The sequence below is a fragment of the Abramis brama genome (genome assembly GCF_963993115.1).
Source record: "Abramis brama genome assembly, chromosome: 1".
In the NCBI taxonomy this organism is placed as follows: Eukaryota; Metazoa; Chordata; class Actinopteri; order Cypriniformes; family Leuciscidae; genus Abramis; species Abramis brama.
Window position 1 is genome coordinate 12414731 of NC_139963.1, and position 23790 is coordinate 12438520.

General features: G+C 38.1%; 1 protein-coding gene across 2 annotated transcripts in view; it reads right to left on the reverse strand.

Annotated features, from left to right (window-relative positions):
• The window catches only part of LOC311086043 (NACHT, LRR and PYD domains-containing protein 3-like), a 64379-nt gene that overhangs the window by 29546 nt on the left and 11043 nt on the right, over positions 1-23790 (reverse strand). The window contains exons 2-5 of one of the 2 annotated variants that reach the window (XM_084118702.1): positions 22166-22369; positions 14075-14191; positions 10176-10298; positions 5310-7241 (exon numbers count right to left, since the gene is read on the reverse strand). In XM_084118702.1, coding sequence (XP_083974828.1) covers positions 5310-7241; positions 10176-10298; positions 14075-14191; positions 22166-22317 — 2324 coding nt within the window. In that variant the 5' untranslated portion in view covers positions 22318-22369. Of the gene's footprint in view, positions 1-5309; positions 7242-10175; positions 10302-14074; positions 14192-22165; positions 22370-23790 lie in introns of both variants that reach the window. The other variant, XM_084118701.1, reaches the window with a different exon arrangement.

Sequence of the window (23790 nt, forward strand, 5' to 3'; positions counted from 1 at the left end):
TCCGTTGCAGCCACCTGTCTTCTGCATCACTCGTCTTCATCAGCGCTCTGTCTGCGCCATGGGCTCCACCACCCTCGACTCGTCGCCTTTTCTCGTTGAGGCCTTCACCATCATGGCTCCTCCCTCCAGCCCCAACGCCGTGGTCCACCATCCTGGCTGTGGCCTGGGTCACGATCTGCCGCTTCCGGCTCAAGGCTCCTCCCTGGACCCCATCACCATCATCACCGCCCTGGGTTCTTCTGTCCTGCCTCCTCCCAGTCAGCTGTCCACCTCCAGAACCACCCCCAGTATCCTCTGCCTATTTCATAATCTCCTCATCCTCTACGCCTCCTCTCTACTCTAATCAGTATGGGTTTCATGACCTTATTTCATTGACAATTTTCTTTTTTTCACAAACCATGCATAAACGTCATTAAAAAACTACAAAACTACATCTCAAAACTACAAACTTTTACATACATGCTGCTTACATATTTTTGTAGCAGAGTTTGTGCTGAATACAGTGTAATCAGATTTTAGCCATGGAAATGTCATAAGTAACAGAAATAAGCACAAATGTCAGAGCATGTCAGAACACCTCCAGGGCCCAGAAAACACCTCAGACCCTAGAGGGTTAAACAACGTGGCACAGGACGTGAAAATGATAACGGACTGAAACTAGAAAAAAAAACACTTGCGTCGTGCTTGGCTCTGCATTGCGCTGGGCGTAAGATAGGGCCCTATATGTATGTATCCTTTGTTTAAACAACATTAACCAAATTGTATTTCTTTATTTAATAATAAAATTAGCCTATTACTATAACATGCAGTTTCAACTACACCAAATATTAGGTTGTTTCATTATTGTACAGCAAATGTCAATAGCTGTTTTTTTATTTTTCATGTAGGCTTATTAGGAAATTACCATAGTTGTAGTATTTCATCCTTACTGTTAATTGACATTAGCCCCACTTATGTTTAAAAATGTGGCAATTGCAACTGTTTTTTTAAAATGTCCCTTTGTGTCACCTGGCGGTCATTTTGCGAATGACTTTGAAATGCGACTGGTTTATTTTTATTTTTTTACTTGTTTACTAGCATGGAGTAATGGGCATTCGGTTGACTACCTACTGTACAATGCAGTTCCCTTTCGAGGGAACTTGCACTGCATCAATAACGACACTATGGGGAACACCTCTTAGTGTAGCGAGTCTGAAGTATGAATGAAACTAGTCCAATTCTATTGGCGTTGCGTGATGACGTAACGTGTGACGATATACACGGAAGCTACAAAGGGACGCCGGCACACAACAGCGTTAGCTTTCGCTGTTCAGCAAGCACTGTCTGTTGTGTGGTCTGTCTATTTGGTGTTGTTTGTCCCGTAGGAACTTGAATTGTTCCCTTCCACGCCAGGCGCACGAGTGCTCTCGTCCTAAGTTGTGCCTGATACAGCTTCACACTAGGACAGGCAGGTTTGTTGCATAATGGGTATTCGTTCCCAATAGTGTCATTATCGATGCAGTGCGAGTTCTGTTTTCATGACAGATTTATTCAAACATACAATAAGTAATCAAGACATCACTAATAGGTTAAGTAAAATATAATGATATATAGGGCCCTATTTTGAAATGCAAGTATCAAACACGAAACGCAAGTAACTTTCTGTTGCTATTATACCGGCGGGATAAATGACTCTTGCGCCCGACGCAAATCTAAAATGGGTTGGTCTGAAGTAGCTTCATTATTCATAGGTGTGGTTTGGGCGTAACGTGAAATAAACCAATCAGAGCGACATCTCACATTCCCTTTAAGAGCAGACGTGCTTGTTCCATGGCGGATTGCTATTATAACAGCGGATTTGCCAGGCGCACGCCAAGCAAGCAAGCAAGCAACTTTATTTATATAGCACATTTTTTAAACAACAGACGTTGCCCCAAAATGCTTTCCAATATAATAACATGAAAGTCATACAACAAAACAAACGTACTTTATTCAAAAGCTAAAGAAAATAAATACGTTTTTAAATAAGACTTAAAAGTTGTAATCGATGGAGCTGACCTCACATAGAATGGGAGACTATTCCAGAGTTTGGGACCCACCACGGAAAAAGCACGATCTCCTTTTGATTTTAAATTACAACGAGGTACCTTTAAAAGTCGTTGATCGGAGGACCTGAGAACTCTAAAAGGAGAGTAAGGAACTATAAGATCACTAATGTACTGGGGAGCAAGGCCTGACAATGCCTTGTAAACAAACAAGAGAATTTTAAAATCAATCCTAAATTTGACCGGAAGCCAATGTAGGGATTGCAACATTTCCGTCGTGTGTTAATATTTTTCCTTGTAATAATGTAGCCTATGATTTGCAAAAATGAAAACTGCTGCTTCTGTGTAGATGAGAGAATCAAAGTGTATGTGCGTTGTGCACACGCTACATTATGGCCAAGCATACGCCCTTAAAATAGCATTTGAATAACGCACCACTTAGACTAGGTTTTTCCTGGTCAGTGGCGGAATTGTTTTCTAAACCTGCAAAATAGCACCAGGGAACGTTTGCGCCGGAACACGCCTCCTCTTTGCGCTGAACCGCCCCTGGGAGCGCAAGTTTATTCCCTAATTTACCGACGTGCGTCTGTGGAGGGAAAAGTCTGCTGTGCGCGGGTGCAAAATAGGAATGATACATGCGTCGGTGTACAAAGTCAATTGCGCTGGGTGCAAGATAGGGCCCATAGTGCACATATTTAGCAAAAGAGTTAATTTCTCTGGCGAACTAATAAGCTGTGGACACTGAATGACTTGCCTAGGTAATATGCTACATTGTTTACAAGATGTTTCATTGTCTTTCGCGGTTGAAACACTGATTGAGTGATTACACACGATACATTTCAGTAAGTTGTTCTGTATCTTTCAACATACCTTAATATGTCCATTCATGTTTATTCTGTAACTAGTAGTGAAAAGGAAGAGACAGTGATCTGTCGTGCCAAATCAAAGAGCGTCAAAATGGCATTTTTTGTGAGACTTAAGGCCATTGCACACTGAGTCCGAAATTCGCATCCGAAATTTTCGCACGTTAAAAAATAAATACGACCTCACGTTATGTCAATCACGCTTGCACACTGCCTCCGAAACTTTCGTCCGTCAAAAAAAAATTCGGATCAGGTTCGATTTTCTGCGTTTTTCGCATCCGTTGCAAGCATTTTGAATGGTGTTTTGACAATTCAGAGCCACCGTACAAGCGAACGACAAAACCCATGTATTATTTGGGTATAAAATATAACCTGTATAGCTGCTACAGCTGTTCTGTCTACCCAGCGCTTCCGCCGGCCGTGTGTGTGTGTGCGCCAGTCTCTGTTCAGGATCGATTGGTTCACAGAAATTGGTGGTCTTCTTTTTAATATGTGGCACCAGTATCGCTAGCAAAGCATCAAACTGTTCCACTGACATTCTGAGGTAAATTTTGAATCGCTCTGGATAATTTCGCAAATCTTTGATAAGGAGGTGAAACTCCTTCCTCTCGGCACAATCAGGATTGGATGGACCCAATATTTCCTTTTTCTTTTTCTCTTTTTAGAAGGAGGGCAACAAAATCATCCTCACTGCTTGACGAATCCATTTTGTATTTTTTGCGTTTTTTCCCGCAAAGGTTTAATAAATATGCATCGGACTCAGTGTGCAAGATTTCTGTGCGTGACGAATTTTAAGGCTGACGAACACGAAAAAACGCATACGAAAATTTCGGACTCAGTGTGCAATGGCCTTTACTTTGAAAGATGACACTTTGTTTCTTATCGAAAGTAAAAAAACGCAGAGCTTATTACAATTATTGGTGGTTAGGCTAACACTGTATTCGTTGTGTACACAGACATGAGATCCAATGAGCCTGGGCTGGCCAAGGCAGCAGGGGGTGGGGTTTTGTCGGTATGCCTTGAGAGTATCACGATACGTATCGTGGGTGGTGGTTCGGTTTGAATATCGTTACACCCCTAGTAGTAGAGAACGAATGAATGTGCAATGAGTTATTCTGACGCAAATCAGAAAGAGGAAAGACAGAGCTCATAGAGAGGCAGGCTGTTTTAGCTCTTCAAGTCGCATAATTCAGTGGGAAATGAATAGAAATGGTATTCTGTAAGACAAAATATTTTGTAAACATGCCATAAATCAATATTTCTCCAAATAGGCACACTTTTGAACTAAGAGCCCTAAAGGACGCTGTCTACTGCATGTATGTGAACACAAATAAACAGGAGAAAGCGTGACTGACTTCGTATGAGTGATGAAATTCTATTCAACTGGAAAGGTATCGCAATACCCTGCTATTAGTAACGGTACAATATAAAATTGTATTAGTACCGGTACTTTAAGAGTGACAGCACTCTAAATAATAAGAGCAGTATTTCTTTATTTGCGTCGATGTATGACAGCCGGAGTTCAGGATCTGTGTGCAGAGCTCTGCTTCCACTGTATACATTCACTGAACAACGGAAGCAGAACAGTAAAATATATACATTCAGCGCTTGACAAAGAAACATGCATGCATGAGAAGAAAAAAAAGCATGGGACCGGGCTCAGACCTGAAGCGCGCGCATACACCTTTCAGACAGCATGCGATCACAACTTCAGTTCTCTTTTGCTGATTATTAGGTTTGAATATTCAAAATTCTATGTAAAAATGCACGATTAATGTTAATCCAACAACAAAGGAAAATAGAAAATCACCCAATGTTTGACTGAATAAATTGTATCTATCTATTAATAATCAGTCAATAGTTAATTTATAGAGTGAATACTTTATTTGTTCAGCTGCAGTAGGTCTATTTAACAGTAGCATTCAAAAAAGAAATTAAGCACTGTTTAATTTATTTGTCTCTTATAGTATTTGTCACATATTGTTTGTAATTTTCTCTTTTGCTTATTTTTAATAACAAACATAAAATTTAATTAATTATCTATATTGTAATTATAAAATTCCATTTAAAAAATATTAAATGATTTTAACATGATTGATAATAATATCAAAGTTGCAAACATCTCAGTAAGGACGTAAAAGCAGGGCAAGTGAGTTTATTTAAAAAAAAAAAGAATTATAAAATGATTTTGTAAGTTCTGTCATATGTTTTAGTATTGAGGTATTTTAGTATTATGGCGATAAGAGATATTTATTTCAGATTAACTGCAATAATGTATATTAATTTGGTAGAGAATGAATAAAATACTTAACTGCAATAATGTATATGTTATGCTTGTGAACACAAACCCAGATAATACTCATCATAATACATCATCAACATATCAAATGTAACTACTGTATCTTCATATTTTCACACTTACAGAGCTTTTCTGCAGTTCCTCACAGCAGGTAACAGTCTCCATCGACCCTCTTTTGATTTGAATTTGTACTTTTTAAGGTCAAGCTCATCCAGCACCTCCTCTGACATCAGGTTTGCCAAAGTAGAACATTGTGCAAGAGAAAGATTTTTGCTTTTCGTTGTAGACTTTAAAAACCTCTGCATTTCTTTAACAACAGAATTATCCTTCAACTCAATCAAGCAGTGTGACAGATTCATCCATCTTTCAGGACTGACATTGTTTTTTCGACCTCGTTTGAGGCTGTAGATTATCTTCTCTCTGCTCTCTGGGTTGTTCTCTGTGTGAATCAGCACATCCTGTAAAAGTCTCTGATTAGACTCCAGTGAGACGCCATGAAGAAATCGAAGGAAAAGATCCAGGTGTCCATTTTTACTCTTCAAGGCTTTATTCATTACTCCATTCAGAAACACATCCAGAGGAATATTCTCACATTGAGTTCTGGACTTTCCTGTGAGGAACATTTTCAGAACTTCACTGTTCTTGTGTAAATAGCAGAAAAACACATACAGTGCTGCAAAAAACTCCTGAAAGCTCAGATGTACAAAGCTGTAAACCTTCCTGTGATAAATCACAGATTCCTCTTTGAAGATCTCAGTGCAAATCCCAGAATACACTGAGGCGTCAGTGACGTCTATGCCGCTCTCAATCAGGTCCTCCTCATAGAACATCACATTGCCCTTCATCAGCTGATTGAAAGCCAGTTCAGCAAGTTTCACAATCACATCTCTGTTGGACAGCAGGAGTTTATCTGGATCTCTCTCTTCATACTTCTGATTCCTCATATGAGTTTGAATGAGGAGGAAGTGGATGTACATTTCAGTCAGAGTTTGAGGGATTTCTACTCTAAGATTTTGTTTCAGGATGTTTTGAAGCACTGCGGCTGAGATCCAGCAAAACACCGGTATGTGGCACATGATGTGGAGGCTTCTTGCTTTTTTAATGTGTGAGATGATTCTGCTGGCTTTACGCTTGTCACTGATTCTCTTCCTGAAATATTCCTCCTTCTGAGGGTCATTGAATCCCTGAATTTCTGTCACACGGTTGATGTAGTTAGATGGGATCTGATTGGCTGCTGCTGGTCTGGTGGTGATCCAGATGAGAGCAGAGGGAAGCAGATCTCCTTTCATGAGGTTTGACATCAACACACCCACTGATGAAGTCTCAGTCACATCAGACACTTTCTCACTGTCTGAAAACTTCAGTGTCAATCTGCTTTCATCCAGACCATCAAAGATCAACACAACTGTACATTCATCATATATCTTTGAGTCCAGATGTTGAAGTTCAGGATGAAAGTCCAGCAGAAGTCTGTGAAGACTATACTGATGATCTCGAATCAAGTTCAGCTCTCTAAATGGAAGAACAAACATGAAATCTACATCCTGATTGGCTTTTCCCTCAACCCAGTCCAGAATGAACTTCTGCACAGAGACGGTTTTTCCAATTCCAGCGATGCCTTTAGTAAGAACAGTCTTGATTTTGTCTTTCTTCTCTCTTCTCTTCTCCTCATATCCTGGTTCAGGTGAAGGATCAAAGATGTCATTGCAGTTGATTGGAGTGTCTTGGAGTGTCTTGTAACTTTTCTCCATCAGTAGCACCTCATGTTCTTCATTCACTCCTTGACTTTCTCCCTCTATGATGTACAGCTGTGTGTAAATCCTGTTCAGGAGGGTCTGATTCTTTTGTAGTTTGATTCCCTCAAAAATCCTCTCATATCTGTTCTTCATGCTGGTTTTATGCTGGTCTTTGACTCTCTGAAGATCATCATGCACTGGTTGGAGAGAATCGAGCTGCAGGACTGCTTCTGTGTCATGATGACTGATGTGTTTCTGGCAGGAGGAGGATGTACTGGTCTGACAAGACACATATCTGATCTGGTCAGCTCTCCCACCACTGAAAAGACATTATGGACAGCATTTACATTTAAGATGAACACAGAGACAAAAACAAATAGGACAGATCTTTATAAAATTAGAGAAAATATTTTTATGTCATATTGGAAAACATCTTATTTGGTTCTTATTGAATCTTATTTAAAAACATGCAACATTTAGAAAGAAGTGTCCATTTAAGAGTTTATCTTTTGCGGCTAATTTATGGTAACACTTTATTTTGTTGGTCCCTTTAGATATTCTATTGACTGTAAGTAACATTGTACCTACATGTCAACTATCAGTCATTATAGTATTATTAGACTGTCTGCTTAAAGTGATAGTTCACTTTGAAATTAAATTTTGTTATGTTTTAGCTTACCTTAAGGGCATCCAAGATGTAGGTGTCTTTTTTTCCGCAGTAGTTTCAATTTTGATATTTTTAGGTCAAACCGTTCTTGTCTGTCAGTCATTTCATGCAGGTCTGTGGCCACTGTCTCAAAGAGCATGCACAAGTCCAAATTAAAACAATTCCCCATCGTCCAAATTAAACAATTCCCCATCGTAAGTACACATTGATGGCCTAAGACACGAAACGAGCGGTTTGTGTGAGAAAACGAACAGTATTTATATCGTTTTTACCTCTTGTAACACAGCCACGTCCAAGTGATCTGAGGGCGCGTGCGCATCCTGCTGTGTGACGTGTGCGCAGACTGGTGCATAGATATATACACTAGATGTCGCCTTGGCTACGGCATTCGTTAAGAACTGCCGTAGCCAAGGCGACATCTAGTGTATATATTAGGGGTGGGCGATATCTCGATATTTACGATATATCGAGATATTTTTTAAACTCGATATGGATTTTGACATATCGTATATATCGATATATTGTTTATATTTAATTCTGATTTCGCCACTTTGCTTGTTTGCCTTCTCTGTGCTGTGCTCGCCCCCGCCCTCCTCCGCCTCCTTGCTTTTGTTCCCCCTCCTCTCGCGTGTTGTCTCATTCAACCAAGTCCCCCGAGTCCGGTCAGGCACATCAATCTTTCCCCGCCCAGCGAGTGCTTGAAGTGCGTCAGAAACAGCGCGCGCGATCAGTTGTTGTTGGTAATTTTTTGTGTAACGTCGCCTCTCGCCGCATTGCTTTTGTTTGAGGGCGCTTAACACACTCACACTTAACATGCTCCCCTGTAGAAACGGGCCTGGCAGCTCGCGCAAGGTCTAGACACGGTGAAAGTTTCCTGATTGTGACGGATGGCCGAATTTACATGACACATTATAAATTAGCATTAGCCTACCTATTCTGCTATAGATACAGTGCCAAAAAGAAGAGGATAAAGGTGGATAAAGACAGAGGTAAAGCGATGTAATGAATGAACAGTTTATCTAATTGCATAGTAGTAAGATACTGTAATTTAATGGCAGTTATTTTTACCTTAAACTTTATGCTAGCAGTTGTTCTGAGTTCTCCAGAGGCCCCAGACAGTGTGGTTTTGTAATAATCATGTCAATTTTTAGATGCATTAGTATCACTTCTTTTTTAATTAATGTTTTACTCTACAGTTGTGCAGTTTTGGGGGGATATATGGCATTTTTTTATTTATTTGCCAAAATTAGTAATGATATTTCTATACAGGTTTATTTAAAATAGTGCAATATGTATTATTTCTTCCTTTATTTTACAGTTAAATAATTATTTTTGTATACAGGGATTTTTTTTTTTTTTTTTAATGTCGCAGAAACACTATTCCTACATGAACAGCCTACCTATTTGCACTTCAATAAAAAAAGACTTTGTGGTATTTGGCATATTTGTTTTTGCAGTAGTTTTTGGGGGGTTATTTTTCCTGTAAAGATATCGAGATATATATCGTATATCGAGATATAGCAAAATATATCGAGATATATTTTTTGCTCCATATCGCCCAGCCCTAGTATATATCTATGCACCAGTCTGCATACAGATCACTTGGACGTGGCTGTGATACAAGAGGTAAAAACGATATAAATACTGTTCGTTTTCTCACACAAACCGCTCATTTCGTGTCTTAGGCCATCAGTGTGTACTTACGATGGGGAATTGTTTAATTTGGACGATGGGGAATTGTTTTAATTTCGACTCTGTGCATGCTCTTTGAGACAGTGACCACAGACCTGCATGAAATGACTGACAGACAAGAACGGTTTGACCTAAATATATCAAAATTGAAACTACTGTGGAAAAAAAGACATCTACATCTTGGATGCCCTTAAGGTAAGCTAAAACATACCAAAATTTAATTTCAAAGTGAACTATCCCTTTAATATCTGCTAACACTTTATTTTGATGCTCCCCAACAGACATTCTACTGACTATAAGTAACTTTGCAAGTACATCAAATTATTCAACCAACCTGAAAAGTATCCCTACCAGTCTACTAATATTCTAATGAGAGTTAGTTGGCATGTAAGTGCAACGTTACTATAGTCAACAGAATGTCTAAAGCAGACCATCAAAATAAAATGTAACCCAATTTTGTGTTCTTGAGTTTCTCAAGGCTCTGTTCTAAGACCAATATTGTTTATTATATACTGTAGATTAATGATGCACAGCAGGAATTTAAAAGCAAATTATGACCTGTATACGTTTACCTTTATATTTAAGCACTAACAAAAAAATAAAAACAATGTTTTTATCAAGGCCTTGCTGAAAATTTCTTTAAAGTTGATGTTTTTTTTACATCATGATTATTATCACTGTGATGTACTTGTTATTTAAAAAAAACATCAGTTGATTTATTCTTTCTCGCTAAAGGATTGTAATGCAGAGATAATATATCGTAATCTTAATGTACAACTTTGGTTCTTGTGTAAAATGTTCCACCCTACATGATTACACTCAGAGAGGGTCAAAGGGCACTTCTCAATTTCTGAAATCAGGGGACTGAAATACAGAGTTGCACATGATACTCACACATGGTCAGAGGTCACAGCAGGTCCATCACTGAGATTAGGTGGCAGACCAATGGAGTTGTTACTCTTCATAGAAACACAGCTAGATATTAGAGATGCTGCTCTCTTTCTCTTCTTGCTGATGCTACTGAGAAAAGGACATTCATATTACATATTGCTTCTTTAAAGTTTATCTGTATGCTCTATTAAATGAACACCTGTCAATGCTAGAATTTGTATTTTTTAAAAAGAAAACAGGTATTTACATAGGTAAATACCATACCTATGAAAACATAGGTATTTAACAACAAAACATAGGTATTTAACAACTGTTAACAGTATTGCCTTAAAATGCATACTTTAACCAACTATAAATTGGGGGGGGGGGGCCGAACCCAGAGTACTCCCCCCCTTATGTAAATGGTTAGGACTAGAAGTGTGGAGAAGGGGTGGTGGAGGGATGCTGCTAAACTGTCAATGAATTGAGGTGAGACTGCTGAATATATATCGTTGATTGCTGAGTGCTCTCCACTCGTGTTAATTATCTGCACGTGCTCCTCCCGAACTTTGTTAATAAAACATCATTTAGGGATAAACTAAATTAATCAGTCACCGTAAGAATAAATAAGTACTCTGAATTCAGAATAAAATGAATGTGCATCAATTTGTACAAATAGAGTCCTACTATAACCTACGTGTTGTAGCCATTAAATAAGCTCATTTTAGTTTCATATTTGTTAAAATATTATAATGTTATTTTTTCATCTATGTTGTTGATTATGAAAAGTGAACCGCACGAGTAAGATAGGATGCACACTATTTCTAGAGAAATGGAGTGGGTCAGACATGATTTTGACAACTTAATTAAGTTTTGTTTTGTAGAAAACCTTTTTTTAAGTGAATTTCGTTTTGTATAAATTGTATCTTAACTTTAATAATTTTTTCATCAACCAATTGCCTGGATTTAATAAATAAGAAGCAAATATAACCTAGCAGACAATATAATCATGGGGGCGTCCGCGCGGTCACTTGCATTGCACGTGAACTGGAGCGCATCTCATCCTAACTTAACGAAACTCAGCATATGCCTCACAGACATGAAATATATCTTAAGAAAGCTTGAAATGTCTTTTTAACAATTTAAAACGAAAAAAAATAGGCTACTCTCTGATTATGTAATCCATGATGTGCATTTCTCTCTATAGGCGCATTCACTACGGAGATGGCGATCGTCAACTTGAACTTTACAGCTGTTTTTGCTGTTAATAAACTAAAAATAATAGGCCTATAATTGTATTAAACAATAAATTAAATGAAAGTATAATTGTATTAAAAAAGCAACAAAAAAGTTGTTTAAGTTTTTTTTATTTATTTTTTTACCTATGCTAATTACGCATTAAATTCAGGTAGGCTACTGAGTCGCTGTCCTCAGTGCCGCATAAAAGCGCTGAAACGGAGATGAAGGGGAACCCGTTTTTGTTTTTTTATTTTTTGGCTTATTTTAACTGGCCCATTCAGTTTTCTGGAGGCCCACCTACAATCAAAATCTGGCGCCGCTAGTGCTGCCCTGGCTCTAACCTCGAGTGTTTTAGCCTGTAGCCTAGCCTTTACTTTTCGCAAACCTTGTGAGCGTGAGAACCCAAACGCTGTGACCTTGCGCCAAATGTTTTTATTGGTTTATTAAGTAGGCTACAAACAGGCGAGATATGAAAAATTGAGTGTGAGGGATTTGTTCACTTCACACAAAAAGATCTTGGAATGAGATGGCTAACTGTAGTACCGTTTAGTCCACTGTCTATAATAGCCTAATTTAGAGACTTTTTTTTTTTAACCGACTACCGACGGCTTTGATCGGTTAACGTTGATACGGTCAACCATCGGTCAAACGGTCATCGGTTAACATCCCTACATACAACACTATACATGTTTGCTATCATTTGAAATCTCTCAGTGCAAATGGTACAATGGTCTCATCCCCACAGAAGTAAACCAAAAGCTAATAAAGGTTTTAGGAATTTAGAGATATCTTGCTTACAGAGGAGGGTGGGTCTTTCATGCAAATTACATTCTGTCCTCAAAAGGTGTAAACTCTGGAGACCGTGATTAATGCAAATTCCCATTGTTAGCAAACGTTTCCATTCAAAAGAGGTTTCTGCCCTGGTCTGAGTACTTAAAGAAATGACTCAAGAAGCTCAGGGCAATTTGTAATTAGACCAGCCCTTTCAGACACTCAGCATTATGTAGCCAATAATATTTTCCTGAGTCAGGCATACATATTTTACTCTTTATCTCTGAGCATGTTTTGTATTGATTATCTTTGAATTGATTATCTTTGAATTGATTATGTAATTGGCATGATACATTTACCTGACATAAGAAATTGTTACATTTGATTTTATTCTGACTTGCTCTAAAATTCTTTTCCAAAGTAGATTAAGCGAATGCATATATTACCGTAAATCTCAGGTTAGTAACAGACTAAAGTCCAGTTTTGAGTGGAGCATATGGCACACCACCTGCTATTTTAGAGTTCTGGCTAATATTTGGCACTAATTCAAGTGTACTTGGGCTGTAAGACTAAAAAGGGAATTTCCGTTTAGGACAGCAAAATGTTGCTCGACCAAACTAAATAGGGTGAGTCTTACCTCTGTTTTAATTTAATGTTACTCTAGCTAAGTGTACGAGGGGAAACCATGGCATGACCAAACCAAAGCTACTACCAGAGAAGTAAAATTGGTCGGCTTATATCTGTAGCAGTGGTCATGACCTCTGACTAGAGAAAATGTTATTTTAATTCAAGTGTATGCAGATCCATGGGGGGTATACAACATATCTAAGATAAAGTAAGCGTGAATGCGGCCATCTAAGATATTAGCTAATTACCTCTGTTTAGTGACCAAAACTGACGAGTTTGTGATCGTGAGACCCGTGTTAAACGGCTGGCGCGAGGACCTCAAATCATTAAATCATAGATTACTAATGAACGGGTAAAATATAAAGTTAAGAGTTGAATAGAATAATCAAATGTGTAGCTAAACTATAATAAAAATGACTGATAACCTGTTGGCATTCCAACCTAAACTCGAGGTTGTGATAAAATGGAGTCCGATAAAAGTTTATTTGGAACTAAATTACATTACCACACTGAAAAGACAGTAACGCGCAGTAAACCTTAATCCGCTTATCGGAAACTGTTGTTGGACCGATTGGGCAGGCCTTACACTTTCAAATACACATGTACTAGTGCAACTAGTATTTAGCCCAGTTAAGTGATGTTGTGAGGTCAGAGAACGGAGGAACAGTATCATCACGGCCTGTGTCTGGATGGAGAGTGAACTGTATTTAAAGAGTTATTTTCTCCATGTTTATATTCTAATTTCTGCTTACAACTTATATCTTTATGTGTCTATCAGACTCATGCTTAGCCTACATTTATACATTGTCAGCATGGAAAGTGAATGGGTACTGGTCTCTTTAACTCTTTCCCCGCCAGCATTTTTATTTATTTATAATTTTCACAAACGTTTCATAGCCCCCAGAATATTTTGTTTTATGAATTTCTGAACATTCAATATATCAAAAGGCTTTTATAATGACCTGCATATTTAAAGGATTGTTGTCATGGGCATCCAAAAGAGAAATAACAGTGAAAAGCGCTAAAAAAAATAATAATAATAATAATTTATCAATGGCTTTGCTGATTCTTTATTTACAGTAAATGTTCTTTACATCATGATTATTATTAGTGTGATGTACTTGGTAGTAAATTATTTTTTTCAGAAATAAAAGTTTTTTGTAATCTTTCTGTACAATCTTGGTTTTGTGTTTAATGTTCCACCCTACATGATTATACTCAGAGACTGTCAAAGGGCACTTTCTGAATTCAGGGGACTGAAATACAGAGTTGCACATGATACTCACACAGGGTCAGATGTCACAGCAGGTCCCTCACTGAGATTAGGCGGCAGACCAATGGAGTTGTTACTCTTCATAGAAACACAGCTAGATATCAGAGATGCTGCTCTCTTTCTCTGCTTGCTGATGAAAAAGACATTATAAGACAAAAAGGCTGAAAAAGACATTCATATTTCAAATGGCTTCTTTAAAGTGTATCTGTATGCTCTATTAAATGAACACTGAACACTTAAATGATGGCGGATTCCGTCAATGGCGGGGAAGCATTAATTGGTCACAACTGACACGTGTTTTTTACTGTTCTCATCAGTCTCTTCTAAAGACATTCCAAGGAACTGATGAGGCTCCTGCAGCACTGCAGCATGATATGTGTATTATGTGAATATTACTCCAAATCCTAAAAATTCATCTGTATTAAAAGTCCTTTTACTTTTTTGGATATGCAAAGTCTTGGTTGGACCTTCGATAAAGACTGAAAAAATCATAATTTATGTTTCGAAAATTGATACAAAAAAACATGTTTTATATTTTCATTTTTGGCTAATGTAAAGGCACTTTCACACTATGGGCCCTATTTTAACGATCTGAAACGCAAGTATCAAGCGCTCTGATTGGTTTATTTCACGTTATGCCAGAACCACACCTATGAATAATGAACCTACTTCAGACCAACCCATTTTAGATTTGCGTCGGGCGCAAGAGTCATTTATCCCGTCGGTATAATAGCAACAGCGCCCAAGACCCGCCCACAAAGTTACTTGCGTTTTACGACGCAAATCTAAAATGGGTTGGTCTGAAGTAGGTTCATTATTCATAGGTGTGGTTTGGGCATAATGTGAAATAAACCAATCAGAGCGACATCTCACATTCCCTTTAAGAGCAGACGCGCTTGTTCCATTGCGGATTGATATTATAACGGCGGATTTGCCAGACGCACACCAGGAGCGGTTCACAGCCGAGGAGACCGACGTTCTCGTCAGGGCCGTAAAACACAGAGAAGTGACATTGGGGATGGGAGAAACACACCCAAATTAGCTTCGGTTAAATAGGTGTATAATAATTTGGGTAAATGTGTAATCTAGATTTATGCCTATTTTTTCACATCTTCATGGACACAACAATGATTTCCCTCGTGTGTTAATATTTTTCCTTGTAATAATGTATGGTTTTCTAAAAATGAGAACTGCTGCGTCTGTGTGTAGATGAGATAAGCAAAGTGTATGCGCGTTGTGCTCACGCTACATTGATTATGGCCAAGCATGCGCCCTTAAAATAGCATATGAATAATAACGCGCTACTGACTTTAGACTAGGTTTTTCCTGGTCAGTGGCGGAATTGTTTTCTAAACCTGCAAAATACGTTTGCGCCGGAACACGCCTCCTCTTTGCACTGAACCGCCCCGGGGAGCGCAAATGTATTTCCTAGTTTTCTGACGTGCGTCTGTGGAGGGAAAAGTCTGCTGTGCGCGGGTGCAAAATAGGAATGATGCATGCGTCGGTGTACAAAGTCAATTGCGCTGGGTGCAAGATAGGGCCCCAAAAGTGAAATGAATAAGCCTCAGGCTGAAAGAAATGCAAAATCACGCCTGTATAGTAGAGGGTGCAGATAAAAAAAAAAAAATACTTTAGTTATTTTGCCATTCTGGAATGAAGAAAAATAGATTGCAAGAGAAGAAAGTTCAACACACTTACTTTAGCAATAATATAATAATAAATAATATAAATAATAAATACAAAAACTGAAAATAAATAATTAAATAGATAAAAGATAAAATACAAAGTATATTTGTGTAATTTAATATCATTAATTATTGCAGGTTTGCATAATATTCTGAGATTGCACTTCACCGTTTTTATTAATGTTGAGTGATAATGAATCTGTGAGATGAGTAAATGCCTGTTCACATTACTCTAGAACTGGAATAAACACAATGCCTCTGCACATGATTTCTCTGAACATGAGGACAGAAGAGTTGTCTGTCAATAAATGGAAAAACAAAGCAACTTGCGTTACTTATTTGAAAAAGTAACTCAGATATTTTAAGTAATGAGTCACTTTACTAGTTATTTGAAAAAAGTAATCTGATTACGTAACTCAAGTTACTTGTAATGCGTTACTCCCCAACACTGGATATAACGATATATTTTTCAGCATCAGACGTTTTCAAATTCCACACATGTAATGGTGTAAAAAATTATTTTAATATGCAAAACTTTTACCTAGAGATGCACCGATTACAATTTTCTGGGCCGATTCCGATTTCCGATTTTTCATTAAGTTTGACCTGCCGATACCGATTTTAGCCGATTCCGATTTCATTTTTTCTAACCACTTTACAGCACACACAAATATTTATTTTATATCTTTTCTGTAATAAAACATTTTACAATTTGCATAGTTCACACACATCTAAAGTGCAGTGTTATGGAAGAACCATTTCCTTTTCACATTCAATATCCAATATATTTTTTATATATGTATTTAGCAAACTAAACGTCTGTATGAAAACAGGGAATGGCAATAAAATAATATATTAATAAAAAATAAAATAATATAGCCTTGCAGTATAAAGATATTTCTCGAAGCACACACACAGGCCTATTGCAATCACTTGTACAAACTGAATAATAAAACAAGTTTAAATGGGTACATTTTCTATAAATATATGTCTTCGTTTTCTTTTCTGACATAGCCTACTCCAGTTCTTGTTAAAACATTCAAATTCTGTGCATTTTGGGCACTTTTTTGTAAAACCCTATTTAGGCTATTTTGTCCATCAAAAGTGTGCTTTCCCTTTAATTGAGCGTGAGCAGTGCAGCAAATAGACTCGGCGCCGAAACCTATTTGTTTACAGTCTATGGCCGAAACACGCGCTTCACTGCTCGCGACGCTCCTGCTTGACGCTCACGCGCTGCTCCTGCTCCCGTTGTGAATGCACTCATTGATTAACATGCACGGCGAAAAAAAATACGTGCTTGGGGTCTGAAACGGCAGTAATTCACGAGGTTTTCTACATGTGTGTTCCGTGTGCACGTGTAATGCTGATGTTGCGCGATGTTAATCATGCGGCGCCCGAGTGCATTTGACCGGCATAAAATCGGCATTTGTCAGACTGACCGGCCGGTCGCCGGTCACGGCCGATCACGTGAAAATCGGCCAATTCCGGTCACCAGCCGATCAATCGGTGCATCTCTACTTTTACCCAATCATAGCAGTGGACGTTTACTTTTAAGTCTTGAAAAAGTCTCTAAAAATCAGTACATCATATTGTAAGTGCTGTTATGCATGTGTTCTGTGCATTTGATTGATAATAAATTAAATTATAAGTAAATACATAATTTCATGCATTCATCTATTTGAGGTACAATTTAAAATGTCTTGAAAGCATGACTAAAGCAGATTAGCATTGGAAGCAGACTATGTATTGCTATGTATTGGCTATGTATATCTGCTGATGTGTTTGTACTATGTTCATTTATGAAAACAGTTATTATGGTGTAAACAAGACAAGCCTAAGAATGAAAACACCTGTTTCAAGGAACCAACCTGTGTCTGTGTTGTCGTCTCACATATAAATCACCTGACGCCTTCCTCTGATCATTAAATAACTTCACTGGGACTCAGTTCAGACAGTTTTAGACCCTCAGTGGGTGACCAGCATCTTTTCTTTTTGTCTTTATAAAGTGATTTACTTTTCAGAGAAAACCTCAGTGAGTGACGAGCCTAAGAATGAAAACGCCTGTTTCAAGGAGCCGACCTGTGTCTGTGTTGTTGTGAAGACAGCTACACATATAGAGGGTTTTCACTACACGTCATCAATCTGGAAGTCAGCCATTTTGGAGGCACTTGGCCGATTATTGCTGCTGAGAAATGGTCGTGTTTTGGTCTGTACTAATCGTTCGAGTTCTATAGACTGCCGAAAGTTAAAGAGAAGAGTGCAAAAAACTGATGAAAGATGGCGTTTGTGGTTGAGAGAGGCACAGCATCAGCCACATGTGTAAATGAAGCGTTGACTATGGCTAAAATGTTGACGTAAAGTAGTTCACTATGGCTACATTCACACTGTCAGTCCAAATCTGATTATCTTTGTATCCGATTGGAATATGATCTAAAATGATGTCCACACTGTGTATCGCAACTGTTCAGATCCGATTTGTGTGTCCACGCAGCTCTTTGACAATACGGCAATGATGTTGCTTTAATGGAGGGGTTTGCATTTGCAATAGAAATGTTGTCTTATTTAAATTTTACAACATGGAAATGTGTAGCCGCCGTGCTAGACTACTGCGTCTTGAGCCTGCTGCAGAACTGTAGGAGGCTGGTATGCACAACTCTTTTTCCGTGCCGGATTCAAAATACGTTTCAAAAATAATAATTTTCTGCTCGTCCGGCACTTTGCAACAACACAGCCTTGTTTCGGCAGCGACTTTCATCATGTTCCCTATACAGGGTACCCCCAGGATCCTTCAACTTAAATTCAAGGCTTTTTAAGACCTTTTTAATACCATTTCAAATGAAATTCAATGCCAACTTCATACCAATTCCGACAGAAGTATGAGGGGAAAATGTCAAATCTGTATACATTTTAAACCCTAAAAAATAATTATGTACAAGTAGACTACTTGAATTAAATAAAACATTTTATTTAAATAATAAGTCATATTTAATATATACGCAACAGCGTTGTAGCGCGCACGTGTGTAGGCCAATGTTAATTTTGGCAGCCATTTTTGATTTAGTCTTACTCTTCATCTTCAGACGAAAATGCTTATTGGTCTTATGCCTCGTTTCCACTGAGCAGTACGGTACGGTACGGGACAGTACGGTACGGTTCGGGTCTGTTAACCATGATCTGGCTAGCGTTTCCACTGCCAACAGTACCCTTACTTGATAGGCGTGGTGTTTCGATCGACGTCATTTTCGCGCGAAGAAGAACATAGTAAACTACAATGGATGACATACAGCAGATCTTGTTCTTGCTTCTCAACATGTTTGTCACAAGAAGACAAGCGCCGACATCAGGCTTTTCTCAATATCAAGTACGCAAAGTTTGTACTTGCCATGTGCCATGTACTACATGGTACAGCGCGTTCTTAAAAGCGTCACTCAGCTCGCTCTGCTACTCCGGTTATCTCTGTTAACTTACTCTGTATGTACATTTTAAGCAACAATAAAACGAAATATGTTATAAAACACCACTCTGCCTCTTTTCGTTTTCATTTAAATAAATTAAACATTATAGGGACACAAATGTGGTTCATGCGCGTTTCATTCGTTTAAAAAAATAAATAAAATAAACATATTCCAGGCAATATATGCATTTGTACAAATGTTGCAATAAACATAAGTGATAATCTTTTAATAAAAATGACAAGAAACCATATTTATTTTTGTAAAATTTCAGTAAAGTAAAGTACAAGAAGCTATACAATAAGAAATAAAGTAAACAATTCAGTCAAATATCCAAATGCAGCGCTCTATAACGTTAGTCTAACATTACAAGTAAAGTTAAACACAAATAGCGTTAACTAAACTTATCCCTCAGCCAAAACGATTGACAGGGAACTCATTATATATTCACGGGACCAAAGATCGCCCGTTAGGTCTACACAAAACGAATTATATCTTATGTTTAACCACTACCGTCGGAGTCAGCGACGAACGCCGAGGACTAGCCGAGGAAAGGCTCATCCAGCCGGGAAACATGAGCACCGAGCGCCCGCTGAACGCATGGATCTCACAACCGGGGAAAAAAATAATCATCTTTATAAATAAACCACAGATTTGAGCTTTAAACAACTACATTCTCGCCTGAAAAACTCTTAAAATTACATTTCGTGATACAGTAACAGTAGTATTATATTAAACTTTATATTAAAAAATGGCGCTTCTTATGTTGTCATTCCTCTTGTAGCACGTGCAAGTGACGATTCTCTGTCAACCAATCAACGTCCTGCAGTGAGTCTAGCTCCACCTTTTAGTACCGTTCCACTGTGCTGGGTACCCCAATGGAAGGGTACCTAAAAAGTGGTACGGTACGGTTCGGCATTTTGGTACCATTCACAACTTTTGATAGTGGAAACGCAAATAAATGCGTACCGTTCCGTACCGTACCGTACCGCTCAGTGGAAACGAGCCATTAGTCACATTTGAGTCATTCTGCCTTTCATAGTTTTGGTTGACGAAATGTGTTTGCATTTTTTGTCAACTTTTAGTCATTACTTTTAGTCAAACTGCAGTAACTTTAATTTTGGTAGCTATTTTATATGTAGTCTTTAGACAGAAAATGTCATAATTATGCTCTCTAGGCCAATTAAATTAAGCTTATGAGAAATTAAAATTAAGCTAACAGGCTGTATTGGCATTGCACTCTTTAGCAGTAGCACTTGTGCAATTCTACATATCCCTTTTCCTTAGTTCTCCAATTTTTTAGAGTGCCGTACCCCCTGGTACCCCAACTCTTCCACATCTTTCCATTAAGGGACAATATTTGCCCCATTTAATCGATTTTTCCATTTCATTTTTCACCTTTATAATGCCTTTAAAAAAATAAATAATGCTTTAAATAAAACAATGTTCAATAAATATGCAATGTTAAAAAACGTTTAATATTAATAGAAATATGATATTAAAATCGCCAGTAGGTGGCGGTAACTCACTGTCTTTGTCAAAGCCACAGATTTTGTTGCAAAATAGAGCAATAAGCCTGACAATACTGTTTAAAATGTAGCACATCACTTAATGTTACCCCCTTTTTCTTTTTTTTTCCACTGTTGTATAAAATCAATGTCACATTTGAAATCGTGTGGATAGTCGGGAAACATTGCATTCTTGCTCGTATAATGATCAACATTAAAAACACTGCTGTATATCAGCCTGCATTTTGATCGCAGATTTAGTCGCACAAACAGCGCAAGCGGCTCGTGACAGAACACAGACCGACTGAATGACACTTTAATTTAAGTAGAAAATCTCAAATGAAGATCGCTGAACTCCAGCTTGTCTGTGTTTTCAGATCATCCGCGCTTCTTCAACAATGTAGAGAGAGCGCGCGTGGATGGTTGTGGCCAGATACTACTGAAAAGACCGGGTAGAAAACATGTTCTTTTAACAGAAAAGCTCTGCTTAGTAACCATCGTAACGGGTGCGCACACTTTCGCGCGTTCTGCTATGACGTGGAGCGCGAGGTGCACTCAACGTTACGCGACTAATTTTTAATTAGTCTACATTAGTAACAGTTAATTTTGTTACGGTATGAACTTAATCATAGAAAAGGCAAAAAATCGAAGACTTTTGTAACGAAATCCAAGACTTTGTATACCAAATTCAAGGCTTTTAAGGCCTTCATTTGAGATTATCAAATTTAAGACTTTTTCAATGCTTTTAAGACCCCGCGGGTACCCTGCTATAACAACATCTGATGTTTACATTTTACGTGGCGTGAGAAAGTCACAGAAACCACGCGAAATCAGAGCGTTCAGACTGAAGTGGATTTCCTGATATGTGATTTTAATAGGATTCAAACCACATATGGATGTAGCTTGAAACGGATTTCATGTGCTTTTTTTGGACTGACAATCTGAACGTAGCCAATGTCGGGATAAGAAATAGAAGGAAGAATTGCAGTAGAGAAGCTAGCTCGTTCGGATCTTTACCACATATTAACTTAAGTTTGTCAAAATTTTGCGCTCTTTCCTGCTTACTAAGTCCTTCTCTATATGATTTTGCAGTTTCCATGTGTTTTTGTCCGTGGTTTAGACATCATAAATTAGTGTAACAATGTGTTCAGTCGTACATAAACAGTGAAATCCATGCCGTTGTTTACATCCGAGTACTTCCAATATGGCCGCGCATCTGGGTAACTGACCAAATCGTGACGTAGGTGCAAACCCTCTATTGTCTCACATAAAAGTCACCTGACACCTTTCTCTGATCATTAAATAACTTCACTGGGACTCAGTTCAGACAGTTTCAGACCCTCAGTGGGTGACCAGCATATTTTCTTTTTGTCTTTTAAAGTGATTTACTTTTCGGAAAAAAGAACCTCAGTGAGTGATTCACCATGTTTCATTCAATAATTTCACTTCCACTACTCACACAGAGTCAGAGGTATCAGCAGGTCCATCGCTGAGATTAGGCGGCAGACCAATGGAGTTGTCACTCTTCATAGACACACAGCTGAACTCTGGAGATGCTGCTCTCTGAGTGTGAACAGAAGCCTCCTCCTCTCTCTCCTCACACACACTCATTTCACAGGCCGACTTCTTCTCTTCCTGCTAGATGAGAGGTTTGATTTCAGGCCTGTATGTGGATGAAGAGAACATATACACTGAATTTTGACATGAAATAAAAAATAAATTAGTGGGTTTTACTAGATAAGCCTATTTAATTGGGTATCGTTTAAAGGGGTGGTTGAATGTGATTTCACTTTTTTAACTTAAGCTAGTGTGTAATGTTGCTGTTTGAGCATAAACAACATCTGCAAAGTTACAACGCTCAAAGTAGGGCTGGGCGATTTAAATCGTGAGATTGTTATGCGCATCTCGTCAGTAAAGTCGGTTCCTTGATTAGTAGTAAATCGCCATCACCTGCTTTCAGATGGAGCAGCATTCACTACAAAGAGCCGTAGTTAACTGACAAGCTGAGCCATATCGCATTAAAATCGCAGACGTATCGCCAGCGATAATTAATGCGATATGGCTCAGCTTGTCAATTAACTATGGCTCTTTGTAGTAAATGCCGCTCCATCTGAAAGCAGGTGATGGCGATATAATAAAGACCATTGTCTTCATAGAACCCGGAAATCATCCGACCGTTTTTACAAGGAGGGACAGAGCAGTGTAGAATGATGGTTAAATATGTGAAAAAAAATTTGAATTTTTAAAAACAAAGCATGAACACCTGTTACAGTGCACACCACAAACACAATCAAGCCTTCAAAAAAAGGTGTTTTACCACCCCTTTAAACAGAACCCCTAATTCACTTCACTGAGTGCTTCAAAATGTGATTTTGGACATTTACGAAAACCTGGATTAGTGAATGAGTTTATTGTTTAGCAAAATGTTAGATGTTGGTGTTTTTAATAAAAAACATTAATAAAATGTGATTAATAAAATACAGACTTTGCTCTTGCTTCTATCTGTTTTTATACAGACTGTTTTATGCATTTTAATGCAATATATTCTTCTTTTTTTTAATTAAGACTAACAGCACAACCAGCAACAATCATTAGATAAGTAAAAATGGTTAAATAGTCACATGTGGACCACATAAGTATGGTGACCAAGTAGTGCACAACACAAAGAAATTTAAAAAGCAAACATAAGTTCACAACAAAACGAAAAGAAGCCATAACACAAAGGAAATGCTCCCGACCACTAGAGCGCGTTAAAGTTAAGTTAGTTTTAGCAGAGATGTGCTGTGTTCAAAATCACTCCTTATTCCCTCATTCACTATTCCCTACATCACTACACTAATATAGTCCAATGAAAAAAGGAGGGGTAGAGGAGCGCTTCCTGGACTCCAAAATTGGTTAAGATAGAGGTGCTCTTTGGATGGGAAACTAAATACCAAAAATCAAAAAAGAACTCCAAGGCACTCTCAATTGAAAAAGTTAAAAAGCCTTTATTATTATGGCTTGGTCAAATTAACCTTCTAAAAAACTCCAACGCGTTTCGGCTACATGCCTTCTTCTGGGAGTTAAACAGATCTCAAACAAACA